The following is a 21,331-nucleotide window of genomic DNA, read 5'->3' as shown; positions in this document are numbered from 1 at the left end:
GTTCCATGTTTTTTAATTTTAATTCATCATCAATTGTAAATTTTGATTATCAATTATTTTAAAAAATTAGAAAGTTTACTTTTGGATGAAGATTGACAAATTTGTGTTGACAATTTAATTAAAATTAAAGTGAAAATTAAATTTTCAATTTAATTCTATTCAAATTGAATTTAATTGAATTTTGTTGTTTCAATTTAATTCAAATAGAAACAGCAAAATTCAAGAAAAGTTGATGCCTGAGAATTTTTATTTAAAAAATCCCAGCAGACTAACTTATATGAAATTTTCGGCTTTTCGGGCATCTCTTCGGGTCCTTACGAATTGTTCCCTTCCCTCCCCCTCTCCCATCAACCCCCTGGTTAGCCCCCCATAACCCCCTGCATTAGCCGCAGGACAAGGGAAAACCTCAATTAAGGGTAGACAGACCCCTTAATTGAGGGAAAAACCTGCCCAGGCATAGAGTCCCTTGTGAGACTCCGACTCGATAATGAAACCGTGAGTGTTAATGTGTCACAGTTTGGCGCCTAAGCTAATAGCCAGTGGCGTCGGCGAATAAATTACATTAAAAATTAACATGTTTTTAAAGTTGCATATTTTTCAGTGGAAATCGGCGCTGAGAACAAATCGAGTTTTCGTATGTAATACCACAAGAGCTTGGAAATGATCAGGGATTCGAGGAAAAGTCTGATTAATTTTGAAGCTCGAGTGGTATTCGAAAAAGAATTTTTCCATCCAAATTTCAGCCAAGAGAATTGCACTAGAGAGAAAATCCTCGATCAGGAAATCTTGTGTTTTTCATATATATATAAAAAATTACCAGTTGAATACCGAAAATTATCAGTTGACTACATAAAATAACAGTCGAATAGTGGAATTCCATTGACTGAAATTTGGATGAGAAGAATTCTTATTAAAAATTTAATAGAAATTCCTACTAATTCATTGGGTTCTCCCATGAATGATTTTCGCTCATGTACGAACAGCTCTTTACGATATACTTCTGCGCATGTAATAACGCGTAATTACTGCGATACAGTCTTATGTCACTGTATGTCAATCTCCGGATGACAAATACCCATTTTTCACGAGTGTCATGGACTTGTTTTTAATCAGCGAAACTAGTTCAAGTTGGCTGATTAGAGCTGTTTGTCCCCTTGTTTCAATCGTATCTCGCCTACACGTCGGTTGCTATATTACGCGATTTTATTTCTGCACGCGTCAGGTCTTTCACCGCAGATTAGCCAACTCTCAACTTCGCCTTGAACCATCAATGAAATAAAACTGAAATATGATTCTTTTGTTTTCGTATCGCTGTATATTTCATTCAAACATGTTGTTCTCATTGTTCTCCTCACGAAATACTCCAAAACTAACTCTTTAATTTGCTACATCATTTAACATCGATAAAATTTGCAAATTATATTGATATTTATTTACAGTAATTCATAGAATTGTCGTATGCGGAGAGAAAAATTTTGCAAAAATGATGCCACCAATCTACAAAACTTTATCGCGAGTCATTTTTACGATTAACCCACTAAAATTAATTATGTAAATGACATAATTGTTTAGCAGGCGAAAAAAACAAATTTATTAACACTTAATAATCCTTTATTTGCAATTAACAAATGATCCATTAAATATAATCAGAACATTTTTATTGAAATAAATATGAGTTCATGAATTTCCAACAAGAATATTGTTAAAATGAATAGAAAAATTCCAAAGAAGAGTTTTATTCGTTCCGAATGCTTCATTACAAAACGATGAATGAAACTTGATCTCCACATTCCAAATTTTATTAATCACCATTTAATTAAATGAAGAAAAGAGGTATCACGATACAATTTCACAGAGCAGTTGGGCAATCTTCCAAAAATTGTCCCTCCGTATACTCAATAATTGAAATTATCGAATGGAAATAAGTTGTAGAAACATATTGTCCCACGATTCCTCAAAATCATACAAATGAATAATTTTATTCGTCTACTTTCGTTTGATGTTTCTATAATATTGTTCTCAATAGGCGCATTTTACTTAGCACGAACATTCTCACCGTAACATACTTATTATTAAACATTATTAACTCGTCGTGTCTCATAATAGTGGCAGCATTCAGATTCAGTACTTTCGAGAGACTTCGTAATGACAGTAAAATTTCTCATAATTTTTCAATTTCTTATCTCGATTATCTTAAATTTTTCTAATGAAATATCTGATTAATTATGATGGTCATTTCGTTATCAACATCTAATGTGGAACGGACACGTAATTCGATTGGAGTGATTAAACATATTGCATGTGTTCATCGATATTATTCGTTTTCTTTGTTTATCACTCACTCGCGCACGTTGTCACCAACTTTTGGCTTTCGTGGAATTTTTAATGCTCGCGCCGGGAAATTTCACTTCAAACGACGTAGAATGTCCAGTAGACAGCGTTGAAGAGGATGAAGCTCACTGGAAACACGAGTCTGGAGTATTTGTCGATGACGTTAACGTCCTTGATCTTTGGTAATGAGGCTTTTAGCACTGAGGCGCCTCGTTTCAGGGCATGAAAGACCTGGAATCAGGCAGGACTTCACGTTATTTGGAATTAATTAGTGTAACCTACTCGACAGAGAATTCTGTTAGATTTCTATTGAACTTTATGCTAGTTTTCGGTCGATTCTATTAAAAAATTCAATGGAAAGAATTCTATAAAAAAAACAATAGAATTCGATTTCTCTATGGAGTTTATTGTATTGAAATATTGTCTATTTAAATATTCCAAGTTGTTTGTTTGATTTTTTTTATGAAGAGGAGAAAAGTAGAGTGGAAAAAAATGGTAAAATTCATGTCTAGAAATTCCTGTAGAAAATGACGCAATAGGAAAATTTGTATATAAATGGGGAATTCTTCTGGATTTTTGAGTAGTTTTTAGTCGAGTCTGTTTAAAAATTCCGCAGCTTTGATACGTTTTTTTATCGATCGACGAGTTCAATGAAAAATATTCTGCAGAAAAATATCAATCGAATTTCATTTTTCTGTTGAATTCATTAGGTTTTTCTATGGAATTTTTTTGTATATTACTAATTATTAATAATAAATACTCCACCACCCTCTGTTCATGAATAAAAATATGCACGAAATAATAAAAAATTCGTACTGACGTAAATTGTACAAAAAACATCGAATGGAGTTCGAAAGTCATTTCGAAAATCCGCCGCGTAATTCTGCATCATGCATTAATGCGGAAACAAAGGAGAAAACCGTTCCATAATTATTAGAATATGCAATCATAATCATCTGGCTGATGCATAAAGAAACAGTGAATTTCGATGAGTCGTCGGATGGAGATGAAAAAAATGGAGATGAGATGGACCTTTGGTTTGTGCTGACGTGTGCCGCGGTATCTAAGTCCAGTGCTTCTGGTGTTGTAGCGCGCAGGACGAAAACTTGGTGGAAAATGACCGCGATCGTGAGCTCCAACCGCTGCTGGAGTGGCTGCACCACTTGCCAGACCCGATCGGCTCCTGATGCTGGGCAGAGGCGATATTCGAAGGTCCTGAAGCTCGATTATGTCGGCTTCTGTGGTTTCTATAAGTGACATTTTACAAAATTATCTCAAACTCTTTTTGAGGAAAATCGGATTCTTTTTGCTGATTTGTGTAAACAATTTTGCAAATTTTTCCAAAATTCCAGTTATTTTTTTATAATTTTTCATTTCATCGTGTTGCTTACTGCAAACAGGAATACTAAAAAATTAAAAAATCGATTGGCAAATTAGCCACAAACGTTATATTATTTTTTTTAATAGGAATCCACAAATACAAATAGAGGTTTCAAATAAATTTTGGTAGATAGAATGTAGAATATATAAATGAATGTCTTTAATTTGCGGGGCCTATAAACAATAAATAAATGAATGAATAAATAAATAAATAAATAAATAAATACATGGAATTGCCAATTACCAATGCAATTGAATTTTTCAGCCATTGCGTTGCGTTTTCCACATAATTTTTTCCAAAATTTCTTTTTAATGTTATTCTCGAAAACAAACCATAAAAAGCAAATGAAAAATCGTAAAAAAATCCATCTAAATTTCCAACGAACCTCCCCAATCATTTTTCCCCCCTGAAAGCCCCTCCTAATTACAATAAATAATTCGGAAATGCACCTGGAGTTTGAACTGATGTTTGTTTCTTCATGAGATCTCTCTTCTGTTTAGTTTTTTTCCTTGCTCTAGCCCCCCAGTACGTGTAATTGACAGCTGCATATTCAAGTAGTGCTGCAAAAACGAATACGAAGCACATGACGAGGTAGATGTCAATGGCTTTGACGTAGCTGATGCGTGGGAGTGAACTTCTAACGCCCGTTGATATAGTTGTCATTGTCAGTACCGTCGTGATACCTGAGAAATTGTTGAATTGAGGGGAGAAATTTCACTAGCGAAGTGGCACATCGTCATAAAGTTCTACAATTTTCATAGTTCTACGATTTTTTAAAGATCAATCTCATAAAATTTAATTTTAAAATTCGAAATATTCAGGATAATTCATTACAATCATTCATTCATTTAATTTATTATTGTTTTTACTAGGGGGCTACCCTCATGCCCCCAAATTTTTATCACCAGAAGTCGATTTGGATTTTAATAATACAGAGAGATTATTATTATTGTAATTTACGAAATTTATTAAATTTATTTTAATTAGCTAGTTAAAATTCTTCGCAGAGAATATTTTTTCAGTTGACAAAAATCTGGAAACACTCACCAAGAGCTACTCTGGCACTAGTAGCCTCGTGATTAATCCAGAAGCTGACCCAGCTCAACATGACAATAAGAATACTGGGTAAGTACGTCTGAAAGACAAAATAACCGATGTTCCTCTCAAGTTTGAAACTCAACGAGAGTCTTTGATAGATGCCAGTGGCAAGACGCTCTTTCCGATCGTTAGTTTCGTATCCGAGTATCGTGAATTGGGGCAGTTCAGCCTCCTCGACACCCCGTACCGGTGTCTCCTTCCAGTACATGACAACGTCCAGCACAGTGTATCCGTCTGGATAAATCAGGGTACAACAAGCTTTCAGTCCAAAGTGATAATTGAGATGTAAATCGTGGACTGGATGACAAGGGTCATTCGTTGGTTCTACGGTACAAAATTCTAAAGTAGAAATGGACTTGATCACTTCAATTAGGAGGAAATTGAGGAGGGCGAATTTTTTAATGTTTTCTCATGCGATTTGATTGACAAATTTTATATTTTTAATATCTATTCGGATAGTCTTAAGGCAAAGTGTTGGTTTTTTTGTAGACGTATGGAAAAATTTAATAGAAAATGTTTCTATTAAATTTCGGTTTTTAGGAAATTGTATTGGGGTTGTATTAGAATTATGTTGAAATTATATTTGTATTTTACAACGATTTCAATTCAAAACAACTTCCTCTTTTTGGATCGAGAAGTTAATTATGCGACTCTACTTCGCGTTTTTTAATATTTTCTGATAGAAAAAAGACAAAAGATGTTCATTTTTATATATAACTTATTCTCTTGTAACGAAAAAAACGATTAAACAATTGTAGAGTTATTAAAACTTATTATTAATTTATTCTCTTTTAATTGAAACAAACAATCAAACAATTATTTCAGTTATTGTTAATAACGTATTAAAAACATCCTGCGCATGAATTTTCTAACATGTTTTTTTATTATTTATTGTGTAGTTCATCCATTTGAATAAATAAGGGTACAACAAACTCAAAACACAAAAAATGGCAATTGAGATCTCAACCACGAGAGCTAAAAAAAATCATTCCATTGTCTCTAGAGCTGCAAAAAATTCTAAAGTACAAATGGACTTGATCATTCTACAAACATCGAAATATCTCTGGCCTAGTCGTTGAAGTTGGAATCAACATATCCACTCGTGATCTTCCAGAATCTGCAGTAAAGCCACTTCATCAGCCAACTAGATTACTCCGTCTGGTGAACGTTAACGCTTACGCTATAGTTTCAACGGTAAATCTCAATCACAAATTGAATTAATCGAGCTAATGGAGAAGAACAAATATGTATCCCCCGTGCTTTAGCCAGTCACTCAGGTGGCCCTCCAGAATCCCCCGGGTCAATCTATACCTCAACTAACTTTATTAGTATATTTCACATCTAATCGACGAGTACAAATAATCCCTAAAAACCCATCAAACTTTGCTACCACTATTTACTCGATATACATACAACTTTCAATCTCCACAGTGCAGTTCTGCGAGTCCAGTGGATAGTAGTGGAGGTCCATCATGCATGCTAGTGTAGTTGTAAATCTCATTCCATACGTTATCGAACCATCTCCGGATAGTCTCACGAGTTTGTTGCGCTCAGTGACGTCATGAAGGAAGCTGGGAACGAAACCTCTTTACAAAATTTGTCATTAAAATTCATTACTTGATTCCCTGCTTCACATGGGGATTTTAAAAATCATTTTTTACCTTAAAATAACAAAAACTAGTGATTAACTTAGTTTATAATTCAACTTTTTAGTCGGGAGATGGTGACGCTTTTTGTGATTTTTATTAGTTGAATAAATCAATGAAATTTGTCATTAAAATTTATTGCTTGATTTAGAAGTTGACTTAGTTTAGGATAATTAGGATCTTATTCAGGAGATGAAGTGGTTTTTCATCGTTTTTGTTAATTGAATCAATTAATGAAATTCATCATGAAAATTAATGATTTGATTTCGTGTTTTACGTGGGGATTTTACAAAACATGTTCAACTCAAAATAACAAAACCTATAAATTATTTTGTGATGCAGTGATTTTTTACTTTTTTTATTAATTGAACAAGATCATTGAATTTCTCATGAAAATTCATTGATTAATTCCGTTTCTTATGGGGATTTTAAAAATCATCTTAACTCAAAGCAATAAAAAATAAAAATTAACTTAGTTTAATGAAATTCGTAACTAAAATCAATTATTTGATTCCCCAAAATAACAAAAACTATAAATTAACCCAGTTGAGTTGATGAAGTGGTTTTTAATCTGCTTCATTAACTGAATAAATTGCTGAAATTGTTATGAAAAAATCTCGGAACGACACTTCATGAAATCTGTTTCACGTGGGCATCCAAGAAAAATAGTTTTACCTTAAAATAACAAAAAACAAGAAATTGACTTAATTTAGGGAAACGTTTTCAATCTTTTGCATTGATTGAATAAATTGATATCAATCGAGATGATGATTGTGTGGTAATCGTGTTGAATGTGTGTCAATTTCCAAGAGTATTCTCCACACAATAAAAAACGAGGCGTTTACCCCCCTCAGCTGTTAACCCACATTTCAGGAGTTATAATCGATCGTTATGCACTTTCTCTCTCTTTTCATCTCTATTACTTTCTCGTCCCCTTCATCACACCCCCCGCCCCTCGTGACACATCTTCTATTCACCTGTTCTTGTCGTTGGCGAAGAATGTATCCGGTACCCAAATCTTCTCGGCGAAATCACCACTCAGCGTCAACACTTCTGCCTCGTATGAGAACGCCAACCGCTCGTCCTTCCAGTACTGATTCAAGTACATTGTTATCGTGTAATCCTGTTAAGAGAAAAAAATTTGGCTTTTTTTAGTCTGGGATGATAGGATTTGGCGCGGGGGATGATGAATAATACTCGCAAGCGGTTCTTTTTTATTTGGAGTTGGGGATGGCGGAGGAAGTGGGGGAACGGCGCGGGAGAGAGTCGAGAAAAATGGAGCGTTTTTTATTGTTGATAAGTCGAGATCGGTCCGGGAAAATGCAATGAAATTTATGACAATTTTAGGGTGTTTTTTGAACTAGAAGTTCAGTTTTTTTCGAGGACGAACTCCATTGCGGTCTTAAGGTTTATTTAGTTATTAGTGTATTTCAAAAATTAGGTCGATTTAGAGTATAAATAGTTATATTATGAGTTTACATTACGGTGAAAGCTCTATTACAGTTTCGAAATTTTTTTTAACTACAGTAAAAAATGAAAATGAAGAAAGAGTGTTACACTGGAGTTTTTTTAATGGATTTTGAAAAACAAATGTCTATATAAAATCGCGAGACAGAGTTAATTAATAATCGTTAATTTTGGAGAATTTCTAATTTCACAACTTTTTCAAAATTTAGATAATTGGATTTTAATTATTCACTGAATTTTTTATTCATTTGCAGATGTCAATAACGATGACTTTTCACGCTAACGAATCATTAATATTTAAATCACAGTCATAATTCTCAAACTCATTGTGAAAATTAAACAACACATTCATTTTAATTTTCAATACATTGAAAATTCATAAATAGATCGAAATGTCATGTTAATTAGTGAATATAAAAAATTTTGTAATTTTTTACTTCCAATTTCCGAAGTAATTTTCCAACTGTGCAGGTGGTTATCAAATTTCGTCCAAAATTCTCCACAAAAACGTTTATCGATATTTTCTCTTAACCTTCACCTCGCATATTTCGATTCACCGCAAGCGGCGAATTCAAAATTCCCGAATGTATCACTTACCATATTCACTTCAGATATAGCATCGAAACTGGCGATGGTGAGGTCCATGCCAACCTTGAGAGGATCCCCTATTGAATAAAAAAAAGTCCCGAATGAAACGAGAAATTAGAGATGAAATTCGATTTTGACTTTGGGCCATTTTCGATGAATATCTCGGAATCTAAGAGAGATAGTAAAATTTTACTCATTACCTTTTTTGTAACCCTCAGTTGGCTCTACAAAAAAGGTTTTAACAAAAATATTTCTATCTCCCTTAGATTCCGAGATATTCGTCAAAAACGCCGGTTTACCGCTTCGCTACTGAATTTCAACAAGTGGACAAAACTGTAATATAATCCTCCGACGCATTTCCGTGAGATATAATCGATTCTATCATAGTCGTTGCTGGGGAGAACGAAATATTAAAAAAAAGTTGGATATCATCCTGACGGCATGCGGGTTATTCAATTAAACCGGGTAATGATGCCCCGTCGAATTGAATGGCGTGGAAAAGTTCAATTAAGGGCTTTCACGTCCATCAAATAAAAAGAAAAAAAGAAAAATTACTGAGAAGAGAGGCAATCCGCTCGAATCGTATTTCATAATCCATATTGTCTTATCAGGGGCATAATAAAATTATGAATGAAATATGGTGGGGGTACGGGGTAAATAATGAGGAAATAGAGTCGAGTTGATAGATCGCCCGAGCCGAGTGGTCTTTATAAAAAATATCTTGCTATTTAGATTTTGTCTCGTTACAAGTAATAGGACAGGGTTTGATTAACAGATGGGGAGGAAGTTTAAATGACACAAGGGCTTTCACAAGTACATTTTTTATCCGACGATAAATAACAGGACAATTTTCTCCTTTGACTTGTAATTTTTTGCAGTTAATTTTAAAGCAGAAATGGTGCAAAGATTCGTGATAACTTCTGCATTATTATTTTTATCCCCTTTAATTTTATTTCACTAGTGCGATAGCTACACAATGCAGAAGTTTCTGAAACTTTGGAGAGAGTGTATTGATTTTAAAAAACTTAGTTTCTCATGTATCATCCGTTTGATGATAAAAACTAATGTATTTTCGAATTGTTTTCAAGAAAAATTCTATTCGCTTATCTTTCCATCAAAAAATGATTAAGAATTAATCAAAATTTTTATGATTATTTTCGTAAAATTACTTTCTAAATACCGAGAATTTTTTGTGCGTCAAAATTAGAAAATTGTGGATTTGGGATAAATACATGTTTGAAAAAATGATTTCAAGAATTTATTTTCGGAGAGATGAATTAAAAATTACAAGGAAATAGAAAAACTGACGGGAAGGGGGAAAGGGAGAGTGAATTCAATGGCATTCAATGGCAACATGTACACTTTGTGATAAAATAACGGAAAGGAATTGAACCTACACTCAATTTAAATCTCTCGGCTTTGCATATTTATAAGAGCCTGCTAGTGAGAATCTACTGAGACTTGCGGTAGTGGGTCAGTACGGGGAGCGAAACCCTCAATTTCCCGACGGGACACCCATTTCAACCACAAAACTAGTGTATACTATGCGCGCATTTGGATCGATAGGTGACATGAGAATATCCGGGAGTCTCGTTGAGATGATTCTTGGGGGATCTTCGGAGGGGGAAATCGGAGGAGTTTTTGGCACTTACCTCCGAAATTGGGACGCAATCGAATATCGTAACCGTCGAGAATACGGGAAATTGTTTGGGTCACGTTCTCCAACCTATCGGATGCACTGTTGCCACCAGACTCCAAATATCCCCTTGAAAAGAAGTCCAAACGACATTTTTTTTCATTGGAAAAATTGCGGGGGAAAATAAGAAATGGGAGAAAAAAGGTTCTGGTTTCCTGCGCCACGGTATTGAAATACAAGATTATGGTGTTGGAATCGAGAATCTTCAGGGAGATAAAAGTTGGGGAAAAATGACTTAACAAGCTAAATAATCGTGGAGCGCGCTCGATTTTCAGTACTTTTTCATCGTTTATCAGGGAAAAATGCGCGACAAATTGCGAATTTTTCTCCGTTGACCCGAGAACATTTACGGAACGCGAGAGTAATTTGTGCCGAGGCTGTAAAATTTATCCGGCATTCCATCAACAATTATCCCGGTGAACGTGAGTCATTGCTCAATATTACGGATAATTTTTCCGTGACGGAGAATGATTTCACTTCGATACTTTTAGAAATTTAGGCAATTTCCAGTGGCGATTGCAATTGAATTTTCAACGTTGTGGGGTTTAATTCAGTTTAAGATCAGATCGTTCATTAAAATTCCCGTTCATCTTGACGATTCAGTAAAATTCGAATTTTAGATCCCGTTATGAAAATTAAATATTAAATTCTCAAGGTTTTTATTTCCATTTCAGTATCCATCGGTTCTTATTGTAAGAACTCAAAGTACTAGATTTCAGTGAAAATTACTGAGAACTAGAATTCTTTCTCGCATTCTCAGAGAAATTTCACTGGAAATCAGAAACGCTTTACTAATTTCAAAAATTGAAAATAATAAATTCAAAGTTTATTGTTGAAGTGAAATTGTGAATGACATAAAAGTCTGAAAATGCGGTTTGTTCCATCCACATCGCAGGGTTTATTAACTTCCCCTCTTGGCATTCGAAGAGTCGAAACGTGCTTGAAACTTCCAGGACGTAATTACACAAGTTACAGCAAATCTTGGGCTGAAGTTTTGAAGAGTTTTGCTTGGGTTTTTGTTTCTGCCGTGCGAGTGGAACGCGCCCGGCTGTCTCACATGTCCAAGAATAAATGGATTGCGTCGTGCAATATTTTCTCTGATCATTGAAAAACTCTGGGCGAAAATGCGTACAACGGGTTCCGTTGTTAAAATCAATTATAAAATTTCCTGGACTTGAGAATTTGCAATTTTTAATCTCTTCAATTATTCACTCTTAATTGAATAAAATACTGAAATACGAAAATTAGTTTAAAAATATTAGACGTGAAATTTCCTATTTACAAAAATGATGAAAAATAAAGAAAAGATTCAATATTCTTAATTTTATAGAACAATTGTCTGTGCTGCGCGCTGGTGACATCACAATATCAAGAACGATTTTGCTATTTGTTTGATTTTCATATTGAAAACACAAATGGAATGAAAAAAACTGGGAAAATTTGAAGCGAGGAAATTTTACAGACAATATCCTTTACAAAAAAATTGGTGAAACGTTTTCTGCTTTGATTATTTTATTTTCACTCATTACATTTTTTTAAATGATGGAAAAATTTATTTTCATTGAAAAAAATCTCAATAGAATAAGTTATATAGAAAAATCGAATTTCATTGATTTTTTCTGTTAAATATTTTCTCTTGAACATTTCCACCGAGTCGGCCAAAACCAATAGAAAGCTCAACAGAAATCTAATACAATTGTCTATCGAATTATTTTTCCGTAACAAATAAATTAATAAATTTGACGTAATATTTACGAAAGAACACAATATTTCAGTTTCCTCTCCGCATGCAGCATTAAAAAAATCCTCAACCCTCAACCCCTCAACCCTTTCTCTCACCCCCAATATAATTAATTCGCGAGAACAACTCCCTCTGCGTTGCGCCGCTGATATTAATTGCCATGTTTAACAATCTCGAGTGACAAATCGCGGACTAATTACATTCAACACCTCCCCGGTGTCTCCGAACATTATCGCCCCAGACTGTTCCCCGCAGATCCTGCGTACGCGGAATTTACGAGAGATTTCAAATATTTCACCTCCCGCAGTGGAAGCCCTCCTGCAGTAAGTAAATTCAAATGGGCTTTCACGTCTAAAGTTTATCTATTCGTGAATGTCTAATACAAAAATTGAATTTCAAATGCACTCACTGTTCGGAAACAAATGCAGTCTTGTTTTTCTCCTCTTGTCATTTTACGTGGGAAATTAACCACGAAACGATGGAGTTTATCGGGTTATCCCCCTCGACAAAATTAAACCCCCATTCGAGAAGTAATTACGGAAATTAACTCATTCGATGAGCGTTGAAAAATGTGCTGTCAGAGGAAAAACGCTGACATTGGCATTGACCTGGGCTGGATATTAGCCATAATGATAGCCATTATGCTCGCAATATCTCTGTACACCTACTACCGGAGAGAGTGGAGTGCACGTCACGTTTGATGAGGGGGAAGAGTCTCTAAATGTCGGGTGATATAAGATTAATCTTCGAGATTGCCTTTGAAATAATTCAGTGGGTATATTATCAACTCCATGAGATACACCAGTTCAATCACACGCTGTGGAGCATCGTGATTGTGATGTGCTTTCTATTTTGTGCCGTTATCTTTCATACGATTGACCACACTGCGGGACAAGGAAGCTGGCCGAGATAATTTTCGTCCTGTGAGTCACGAGCACTTGGGAATACATTCATTAGATCAGAATTGGGGGGTGAGACGTCCTCAGTCGACAATATCTCATGACTGAATGGCACGATTTGGATGAGTCAGGTTTCATTTTTAAGATTGAAAAAATTGATTGGAAATTTTTCAAAATTGAGGAATTTCAAAGGGGGTTCGTTTTTTTTTAAATGGACACTGACTTTTTTTTCGCGTCTTCATAACTCCGGGAGACATAATTTATCAATTCAGAATCGTACTTTCCATTAAAAAAAAAACCGATTTCATTAAAAATTAAATGAGTTATCAATATTTTTTGAAAAGTCGCAAGTCTCCACGTTAATTACCCCGAGTGCTCCTATGGGATTTTGTAATCTGTTAGTTGATCATGAATATCACGACATAAAATAAAGATAGGGAAATTTTTTTTTAATATTTGGCAAAGACATCTCTTGAATAGCATTAAGTCTTTGGGGTTTTCGCCTCCTTCGTCTTCACATTTTAACGCGTAATAACATTTTTTTGTTTCTTACCAGACACTGAGGGGGCTCAGGTGTACGATAAAAATAGCCAGGAGAATATCGCCCGATAACACCATCCTGCTGTCAACGAAGACACTTTTTCTTCTTCCTCTTCGTCACAACATGACGCGAATACGACAGATCGTCATCTCGATACTCTTCTTTCTTCCTACAAATTTGTGGATTTCTCCTTTATTGAGAGTTCATCAAAATGTGGGAGAAATTGATTGAGTTGATTTTATATTCTCGAATTTTTTCAATTGAAAAATCAGTGGTGGAACGAGATAATTCCTCAGTCATAAAATTTTTCCTGAGGCATTTTTAAAGAATTTTTCAGAACGCGATAGCCAAGTGAATCAATACAAAAACTTGTGTCAGAATTTCAACCGTTGGCACCTCAATTGAAAAAAACTTCACTCGAAATTTTTCGGACGTTCCGAAATATTGACAAATTATCTGGTAAAAATGTCTGAATGCACAATGACATTCTGTGTTTATGAGGAAAACAAAAATTAAATTAAAAATTGTAAAAGCTGCAAAAGAAGAAACCAAAACTTTTTGAACACTTTTTTTTACTTCTGTTGAAAACTTAATTCCTATTGAAAGATATTATTGTAAATTGAGCTGTATAAATCTCCAGATTGAAATAAATTGTGATAAACAAAATGCAGTCACGTCAATTTTTCCCAGTGATCAATGCAAGAACTAATTTCAAAATTTCAGGCGCCAGTATCTGAATTAAAAAAATCTTCACTAGAAAATTTTCAAGTCCGACAATATCATTATTTTTTATTTAAAAAAATCTCACAATTGTCTATTCATAACAAACATACGTAAGCGTATAACAATACTCGGTATTGTTCACGAGAAAAAGAATTTAAAAAAAAATTCTTCAACTTATGAAAAATGGAAAATTGGTGTTAAACCGGTACAAGTCAATTTTGCCTATTGGCCAGTTTTCACTGAATATCTCGGAATGTAAGGGAGACAAAAAATTTTTCTCGCAACTTTTTTAGAGCCGATTAAGAGCTACAACAAATTACAAAAATTTCGCTATTTCTCTCAGATTCGAAAATACTCTTCAAAAACTCAACTGGGAAATAAGTAGACTCAAACCGTTTTACCCCTTCGCTACTGAATTACTCTTCACATTTGAATAAATTGTACTGAAAATATCCCCAGCCATTAGTTGTTAGCATGAAATTTGCCCGATAATCAATTCACTTAACAATTGTTAATGAAAAAATCTCGTTTCACCATTCTCGTTTCACCCCTACGATCTCCCGAGCTACCTGTCAAGTTCCCGAGGCAAATAGTGTTCGTCAGGATCGAGGATCGAGATTGATGAGTGCTCCGTGGGTCGGCCCTTACGTACCATTCGTTCGTTTTAAAAATCTCCCCAATTCGATCATTCTCTCCACCACCAGATATTAAATCAACACATTTTCACATGTTTATCTCGATTCCTCCGGCGTGAGAAGCGATTCCGGTGCCGAGCAGAGACGCACACTCGCCGCGAAGACCCTTCGATTCATTTTCCGGGCTTATTCGAACCCGAATAAATATATTCCAACGAGAATTTTTATTTCAACGTCAACGCCGTGTCCGAAGGGTACATACCCTTTTCCGCGCGAGTCAGGCCTTTCTCGGCGCTCCGAAGAGATCGTACACATACACATACAACACGAGGTGGTTACAAGGGAAGGGTAAAGGTGATATACCTCGTGGTGGAGGAAGAATTTCCCCGTTTTCATCTGGAGGGATAATTCGAAACACAGTCTGCGCGCGCCACTCGACCCCGAAGAGAGGAAGACCAAAACGGTTTACGCCGACGTGATCGTGCCCCCGAGAATCCAAAAATCTCCCCTCTCAGATTTCACTTCCTTCTACATTTATTTTCATTTTTTATTGCTGCAAATGTCAACGGTTTTGCTGTTTAAATGCTGAATTCGAGTTTTTTAAATTCGCGATGTAATTCAATCGCGATACAGAGGAGCTCAGCTTAATTATGTAATTAATGTTGACGCGATGAATTAGTGTCGATCTGAGCAACGTACTATTCGACAACTTCCAACTACTCCTGGTTATAATTGGACAAGCATACCTGGGGGTAGTTCAATTAGGGTGCTGAATTATCTGGGTTTGACTGGCAATTTGTGACGGGAGAAAATAATCAGGCGGGGGGAAATTTAGTGGAACAATCTAACGCTTTTTTCATTGTTTCTGGTGAAATTATGAGACATCTACGATTTATTCATTTCGTGGATGATAATGAGAGGACAAATCATGAAATTTATTATCAAATTTGAGAATAAAATAGTATTGTTTATGATTTATTCTATGATAAACCTTCTGAAATCTCTCTTTTAGAATTCTGGTTAAAAGTTGTATTTGGTTTTAATCAATGACATTCTAGCCCCAGTTCTCGATGAATATCTCAAATTCTAATGGAGGTAGCAAAATTTTTCTAAAAACCTTTTTTGTGGAGAAAAGTGGAGACTAACGAAAAAGATTTTACAAAAATTTCGCTATCTCTCTTACATTCCGAGTTATTCAACAAAAAGTCAACTGGGCGATAGGGCGATTTAAACCGATTGACCACTACTGATTTCTCTAGAAGATTATGCAGCTTTATATTTTGTTAAAAAATATTTTATGGAAAAAAGTAACTAGTTATTAATTTTTCTATAGAAATAAATATCTAGTGGCGTGTAAATTTTCTCAATTTTTCCCACTGCATTTTCATTCGTTTCTCACAATAAAATTTTAAAAAAAGCAAAATTGAATATTTCAAATTCTAAAGGAGGTAGCAAAATTTTTCTAAAACCTTTTTTGTGGAGAAAAGTGGAGACTAACGAAAAAGATTTTACAAAAATTTCGCTATCTCTCTGACATTCCGAGTTATTCAACAAAAACTCAACTGGGCGATAGGGCGACTTAAACCGATTGACCACTACTGATTTCTCTAGAAGATTATGTAGCTTTATATTTTGTTAAAAAATATTTTATGGAAAAAAGTAACTAGTTATTAATTTTTCTATAGAAATAAATATCTAGTGGCGTGTAAATTTTCTCAATTTTTCCCACTGCATTTTCATTCGTTTCTCACAATAAAATTTAAAAAAAAGCAAAATTAATGCTGAAAAATTCCTCCCCAAAACCCTCCTTTTTCCATAAATAAAAATCTATTCCAAAACACACGTGAAATTCGCCCAAGTTCTGAAAGAATTCTAATAAAACTTCAGCTTCCCTATTAAACTCATCGAATATAATTCAAGTTGGAAGTTTTTTTCTCCTAAATTACGTTTTTCAAACGCAGCTCTCAACAATTTCCACGAAATATTCCTCTCCCCAGCCTGTGCAACAAAAAAAAAATGACAAAAAGAAAAATAGAATGTGATTAAGAACTATTTGATTCCAAATTGTAAAAATGTTTTATTCACCAGTGGAAATGGACGCGGGGTCAGATAAATGAGTACAAATGCCCCGAAAAGAAATAACGAAGTTATTTATCCCAGAATAATAAGAAGGTGGCGAATTTTAACTTGAGCAATTATCTCGCAGTGCAGCGACGCGGGGGAGGGTGAGAGGGGGGCTCGAAGGGTGGGAGGGATTGTATGCAGGTGGGGAAATGACGGAAGGGAATCGAGGAAGACGACTTGTGATTTGGCTGAGGGGTTGCGCACGCTCCTCGACGGTTTCCCCGAGGTTCGCCAACACCATCCGAGGGGGGTTGCCATCGTCAATCCCCATGTACGTATCCTCCATTGGGGGTGGGGGGGAAAACTAACTGGGGACCACGCGGACTTGGCAATGCTGTCTCGACGTCGACGACTCGCGTACCGGTAAACTCAACACGAGAAGCAACACAGCGTAACTAGAAAGCTTATTCGAGGATGACGGGACTAATTACCAGGTGAGTCTTGACGTCAATTAATTATTAATTTGGGATTGACCGGGTGCAATCGGAGAAATGACATTTCGATTTGGCATTGCAATCGGGTTGACGCGGTTACTCGCACGGAGAAACATGTCCAGTAAAAATTACGGAACTCCCAATTCGCTCACCGATTACGAAATCGACTCAGATAATTTAAGTGACGGTACCGTAATTTTTCACAGGAGATTCAGAAAAAATTACGGAACGCTCTGAAAAAATTCCCTGACAGTTCCGTAAAATTTCCGAAAACCGCATTTCGCTCCGGACTTACGGAAAAGATACGGAATTTTTATTGAATATTTCTCTCCGTGTGGGGTTTTTTATTCGTTGCAACAATGTTCTGGGAGGGAATTGATCGACTCATGGGTTTATTTCAATGAAAATGTTTAATTGTATGAGATCAATGATTAATTAATTTTAATTAAGGATTTATAACTAACGAAATCTCCACTGAGATCAAATAAATAATTGTTTATATTTCTAAAATATTTGATGCAAATAAAAATCCGAAGAAAAAGGAAATTTAAGTTACAAGAAATACAAATGTATTTATTTGATTTATTCAAAATCTGATAATTTCTGAAAGATTATATGAATTTGCAATTTTCTGGTCGATATGATGAAGAAAATTATGGATAATTGGCATGATTCAGACGAATATTATTCGGAATTTTTAATATTTTGCAAATGCAATTGAATGTGAACATGAAAAACACAATGTTTTTGTATTTTGAAAATGGATAATAAATTTGAAGAACAATTGCGTCTTGAATTAAATTCAAAGATAATAATAATAATAATAATAATAATAATAAATAATTAATGCAGCTATTACTTCACTTAAAAAAAATTCTCCCAATAATTATTGAATTCACTGCAGAATGAATTAATCCCAGATGAAGAAACATTTCTTTCAAACGGACATACATAATATTCCATCAACATATTGTCAATTAATATTTACAGTACCTCAACTCCACACTCAATTAAACTCTAATTACCCTCCTCTAATTGATTTTCAAAATGAAAGTATAAATTGAATGCGAGAATCGTTGAAAACGTCTCGTTGAAAAATGAAAAACACGAAATATTAATTGTTCTGATTACTTGATATTCGAGTAAATCCAGAATTTTGTCAGATCCACATGTTGATTCGACTGTAGAATACGCATACACACCGATGGGACGTTTTATAATTAACCAGCGATGCGTGTCTTGACATGTGACGCGCACAAATCGGGGCCTCGACATATTTCGATGAGTGACATTGCCAGGGACTGGTAGAGGATCGCTCAAGTACCCAAATCCAATTGCTATCGGCCTCGGCAATCGAGATAGGCGTGTTCACGTACTTAATTGGTGAATTAATCTCGTGATTTTGAGGGAAAAATCTGCAGTGCAAGAAAACATTTGCGGGTTGAGTCGCCCACGAAAAAATTTTATAACTTGTGAAATTTTATAATTAATGTAATTCATTATAAATTATAAATATATTTTTTTTATTATTTTATATTATTTTTGCACTTTTTTTTTCTAATTTTTCAAACTTATGTTGGTTTTTTGCTGATTATATTGAGAAATTCCGTGTTTTTTTGAATAAAAAAAGGTCCAAGAGTAATGATTTTTATAGAAGAAATCATTAGAATTTCAGTTTTCTGTAAAATTTTTCAATTGAAACATTTTCCACAGGAATTGGACATTGGAATAATTGGCGCAAAATTCTGTTCACCTTTTAATCCAATAAATTTGTCATAAATTTAAACTAAACATAAATATAAACTTTTCACCTGCAAAGAAATGTTTTTTTCATATTTTTCAAGATAAAATCAATTTTCTGAATTATTATCTTACATTTCCGAGAATGTAACTGGTTTCGCAGAGTGAAAAAAGCAAAATAGTGTAATTATGCTTTCCCGCAATTGAGCAGTCGAACAACTGGAGCAAACGGCTTTCCAACTTTTTATCCAACAAATTTGTCCTACACCTGTTTGGAAAATGCAGAGTTTACATTCACCAGTTGTGGGGATGCTTTTCAAATACTAACGAGTAAGTGAGGGCAAGCTTTTTCGGTGATTTAAATAAAAGCTCCCTGCCATTTCATCCCAAAATTTACCAAGGGTAAACTTCCGTCACGTTTGACTGCTCCATAGCGTGATTAAACCCCCGCCCTCCCTCGCCGCGCCTCATCATCAGTAGTGGAAAAAGTACGCAGGCCCACTCCATGAGATAACAATTGACTGCAATTGTTCCCCACAATTTTTAATCTCTTTATGAGTCATTTGAAAAATAAAAAGAGGAGGTTTTAGAAACTACTTGAAGCACTTCCACTAAATACAGCGGTAGGGGATGAAGACCCATCGAAACTTTAGGAGTAGAGTTAATGCTTGGGACGTGAGGTTTTCTCGGAGCAATAATAGAAAAAAATGTGACACGTTTGGAATGAAAAAAAATTCAGCGGTGGACATTTTTGTTTGGGTTTTCAATAGAGTTTCAGTTGAGTCTTTCAATCTTCAGGTTTTCGCTGGAAATACTACGTGGAGTGACATTTTTTTTCTGTTTTTCAAAGTCCCAACAATTTTCGACGAGAAACATATTTTTTACTAGAATTATTGCATTTTATTAAACTCATTTGTAATGATATTCCTGAAATTGCCAATACACTGCACGATGACTAGATTTTAGGAAATATTTTTGTTGGGAATTTTTTATAATTTTGCACTTATTGAATTTTACAATCGCGAATTACTAATAATTGAAAATAAATTCCTGCACGCACACGAAAAAAAATTGGTGTTGAGGTGAAATTTGTAGAGATTTTTGATAAAATTTCTGTGAAAATTTCATATAACAACGGGAAAAATTCACGTGCTACTCAATAAAATTTCCACTTCCGGCACTAGAATTTTTCAGGAGAATTTCTCTGTGCGTAATAAAATCGTTTACTTGGGTTAAATAAATTTTATTTAAATCAAATAACTCGTTTATTTGATTCTAATAGCGGATTTACTAAATTCAAATGAAGTTTATTTAATTCAAATAAATCATTTTTCTGGATGATGAAAATTAGTGACGATCCCTGAAAATTGCTGATAACATCACCAAAAATATCTCGGAATCTAAGGCAAACATCAAAATTTTCGTCATAACCTTTTTGCTAAGCCAAACCAAGATCTCCAAAAAAGGTGATCATAAAAATTTTGCTATCTCTCTCAGATTCAAAAATATTCTTCGGAAACTCAGCCGAGGACAGCCAAATTTGTAATATATTATTACGGTTACTATTGTAGCCCTTAATTAGATAACATCACTCTTGAAATTTTGTGAGTACTTAAGTATCATCAATTCAAATATTCAAATTTTCAACTATTTTATCAATCAATAATTTGAGTTAGGAAGATTGACGATTCCTTGTCTAATCGAAAATCCCCTTTCCAGAACTTTGAATTATCACTTAGTAGTAACTTTACAGTTTCATATTAAAAAATTTTAAATACATCATTATTCGTAAAAAATCAGATGATTAATATTATATCACTTGAAAAATTGAACCCACATATTTTAAACCTTCAATAATCTAAGGGTGAAATCCCCGTAATATCGCAGAAATTTAATATTGATGGGGATCCCTGAATCAGCCAAGAGCCACCCAAAAAATCACCGAACTTCATAAATTCCCAAAAACCAGTGCTACATCCCCGCAAATCAGTGCCACGTCCCTGCGAATGAGAACTTTTTTCTCCCCTCAAGAAATTTAAAACAGTCCTGAAAACACTGACGGCTCATCGAGTGGTTGGCACAACGCCCCTAATTCAAACGTCGAATGTTTACCTCGTTGAATCCTGTCTTTTGATGCATCAGGCGCACACACCGACACCCACACACGCCGACCAATCCCCCGCCCTTGGAATTAGATTCGCGCATCCGGAAAAACGCCAACTCCAAGTTAATGGAATGACGAGCAAAGTCTAGGCGGATGGAAAAAACGAAAAGCGGGGGGGGGGGG

The 21,331-nt window shown here is 34.8% G+C and overlaps 2 protein-coding genes across 2 annotated transcripts in view; one reads left to right on the top strand and one right to left on the bottom strand.

Annotated features, from left to right (window-relative positions):
* Nucleotides 1–1,747: 1,747 nt before the first annotated feature.
* On the bottom strand, nt 1,748–13,537 carry LOC107043876 (gamma-aminobutyric acid receptor subunit beta-like). The gene is made up of 9 exons (XM_015265547.2): nt 13,401–13,537; nt 10,164–10,276; nt 8,521–8,588; nt 7,434–7,579; nt 6,224–6,381; nt 4,760–5,044; nt 4,162–4,395; nt 3,364–3,578; nt 1,748–2,562 (listed from the first exon to the last, which is right to left on the bottom strand). The coding sequence occupies exons 1-9, from the start codon at nt 13,463–13,465 to the stop codon at nt 2,410–2,412; spliced, it is 1,437 nt and encodes a 478-aa protein (XP_015121033.1). The 5' UTR covers nt 13,466–13,537; the 3' UTR covers nt 1,748–2,409.
* Nucleotides 13,538–17,220: 3,683 nt separating this feature from the next.
* Nucleotides 17,221–21,331, top strand: part of LOC107043879 (gamma-aminobutyric acid receptor alpha-like) — a 17,420-nt gene continuing 13,309 nt past the window's right edge. Inside the window, exon 1 of the mRNA XM_015265552.1 lies at nt 17,221–17,304. Within this exon, the coding sequence (XP_015121038.1) occupies nt 17,285–17,304 (20 nt within the window). The 5' untranslated portion in view covers nt 17,221–17,284. The remainder of the gene's footprint in view (nt 17,305–21,331) is intronic.

The sequence above is a fragment of the Diachasma alloeum genome, unplaced genomic scaffold (genome assembly GCF_001412515.2).
Source record: "Diachasma alloeum isolate Michigan unplaced genomic scaffold, Dall2.0 Dall_scaffold_00648, whole genome shotgun sequence".
NCBI lineage: Eukaryota > Metazoa > Arthropoda > Insecta > Hymenoptera > Braconidae > Diachasma > Diachasma alloeum.
The sequence above is the reverse complement of the archived record's forward strand: the minus strand, read 5'-3'. Positions and strand labels throughout refer to the sequence as shown.

What these genes read in the sequence shown, in the direction of transcription:
- LOC107043876 (XM_015265547.2), bottom strand. Translation starts at nt 13,465, where the DNA reads ATGGTGTTATCGGGCGATATTCTCCTGGCTATTTTTATCGTACACCTG. An exon ending in CTATATCTGAAGTGAATATG is followed by an intron (nt 7,580 to 8,520) that starts GTAAGTGATACA and finishes TTCTCTTAACAG; the next exon opens with GATTACACGATAACAATGTA. An exon ending in CACTGTGGAGATTGAAAGTT is followed by an intron (nt 5,045 to 6,223) that starts GTATGTATATCG and finishes TGATTTATCCAG; the next exon opens with ACGGATACACTGTGCTGGAC.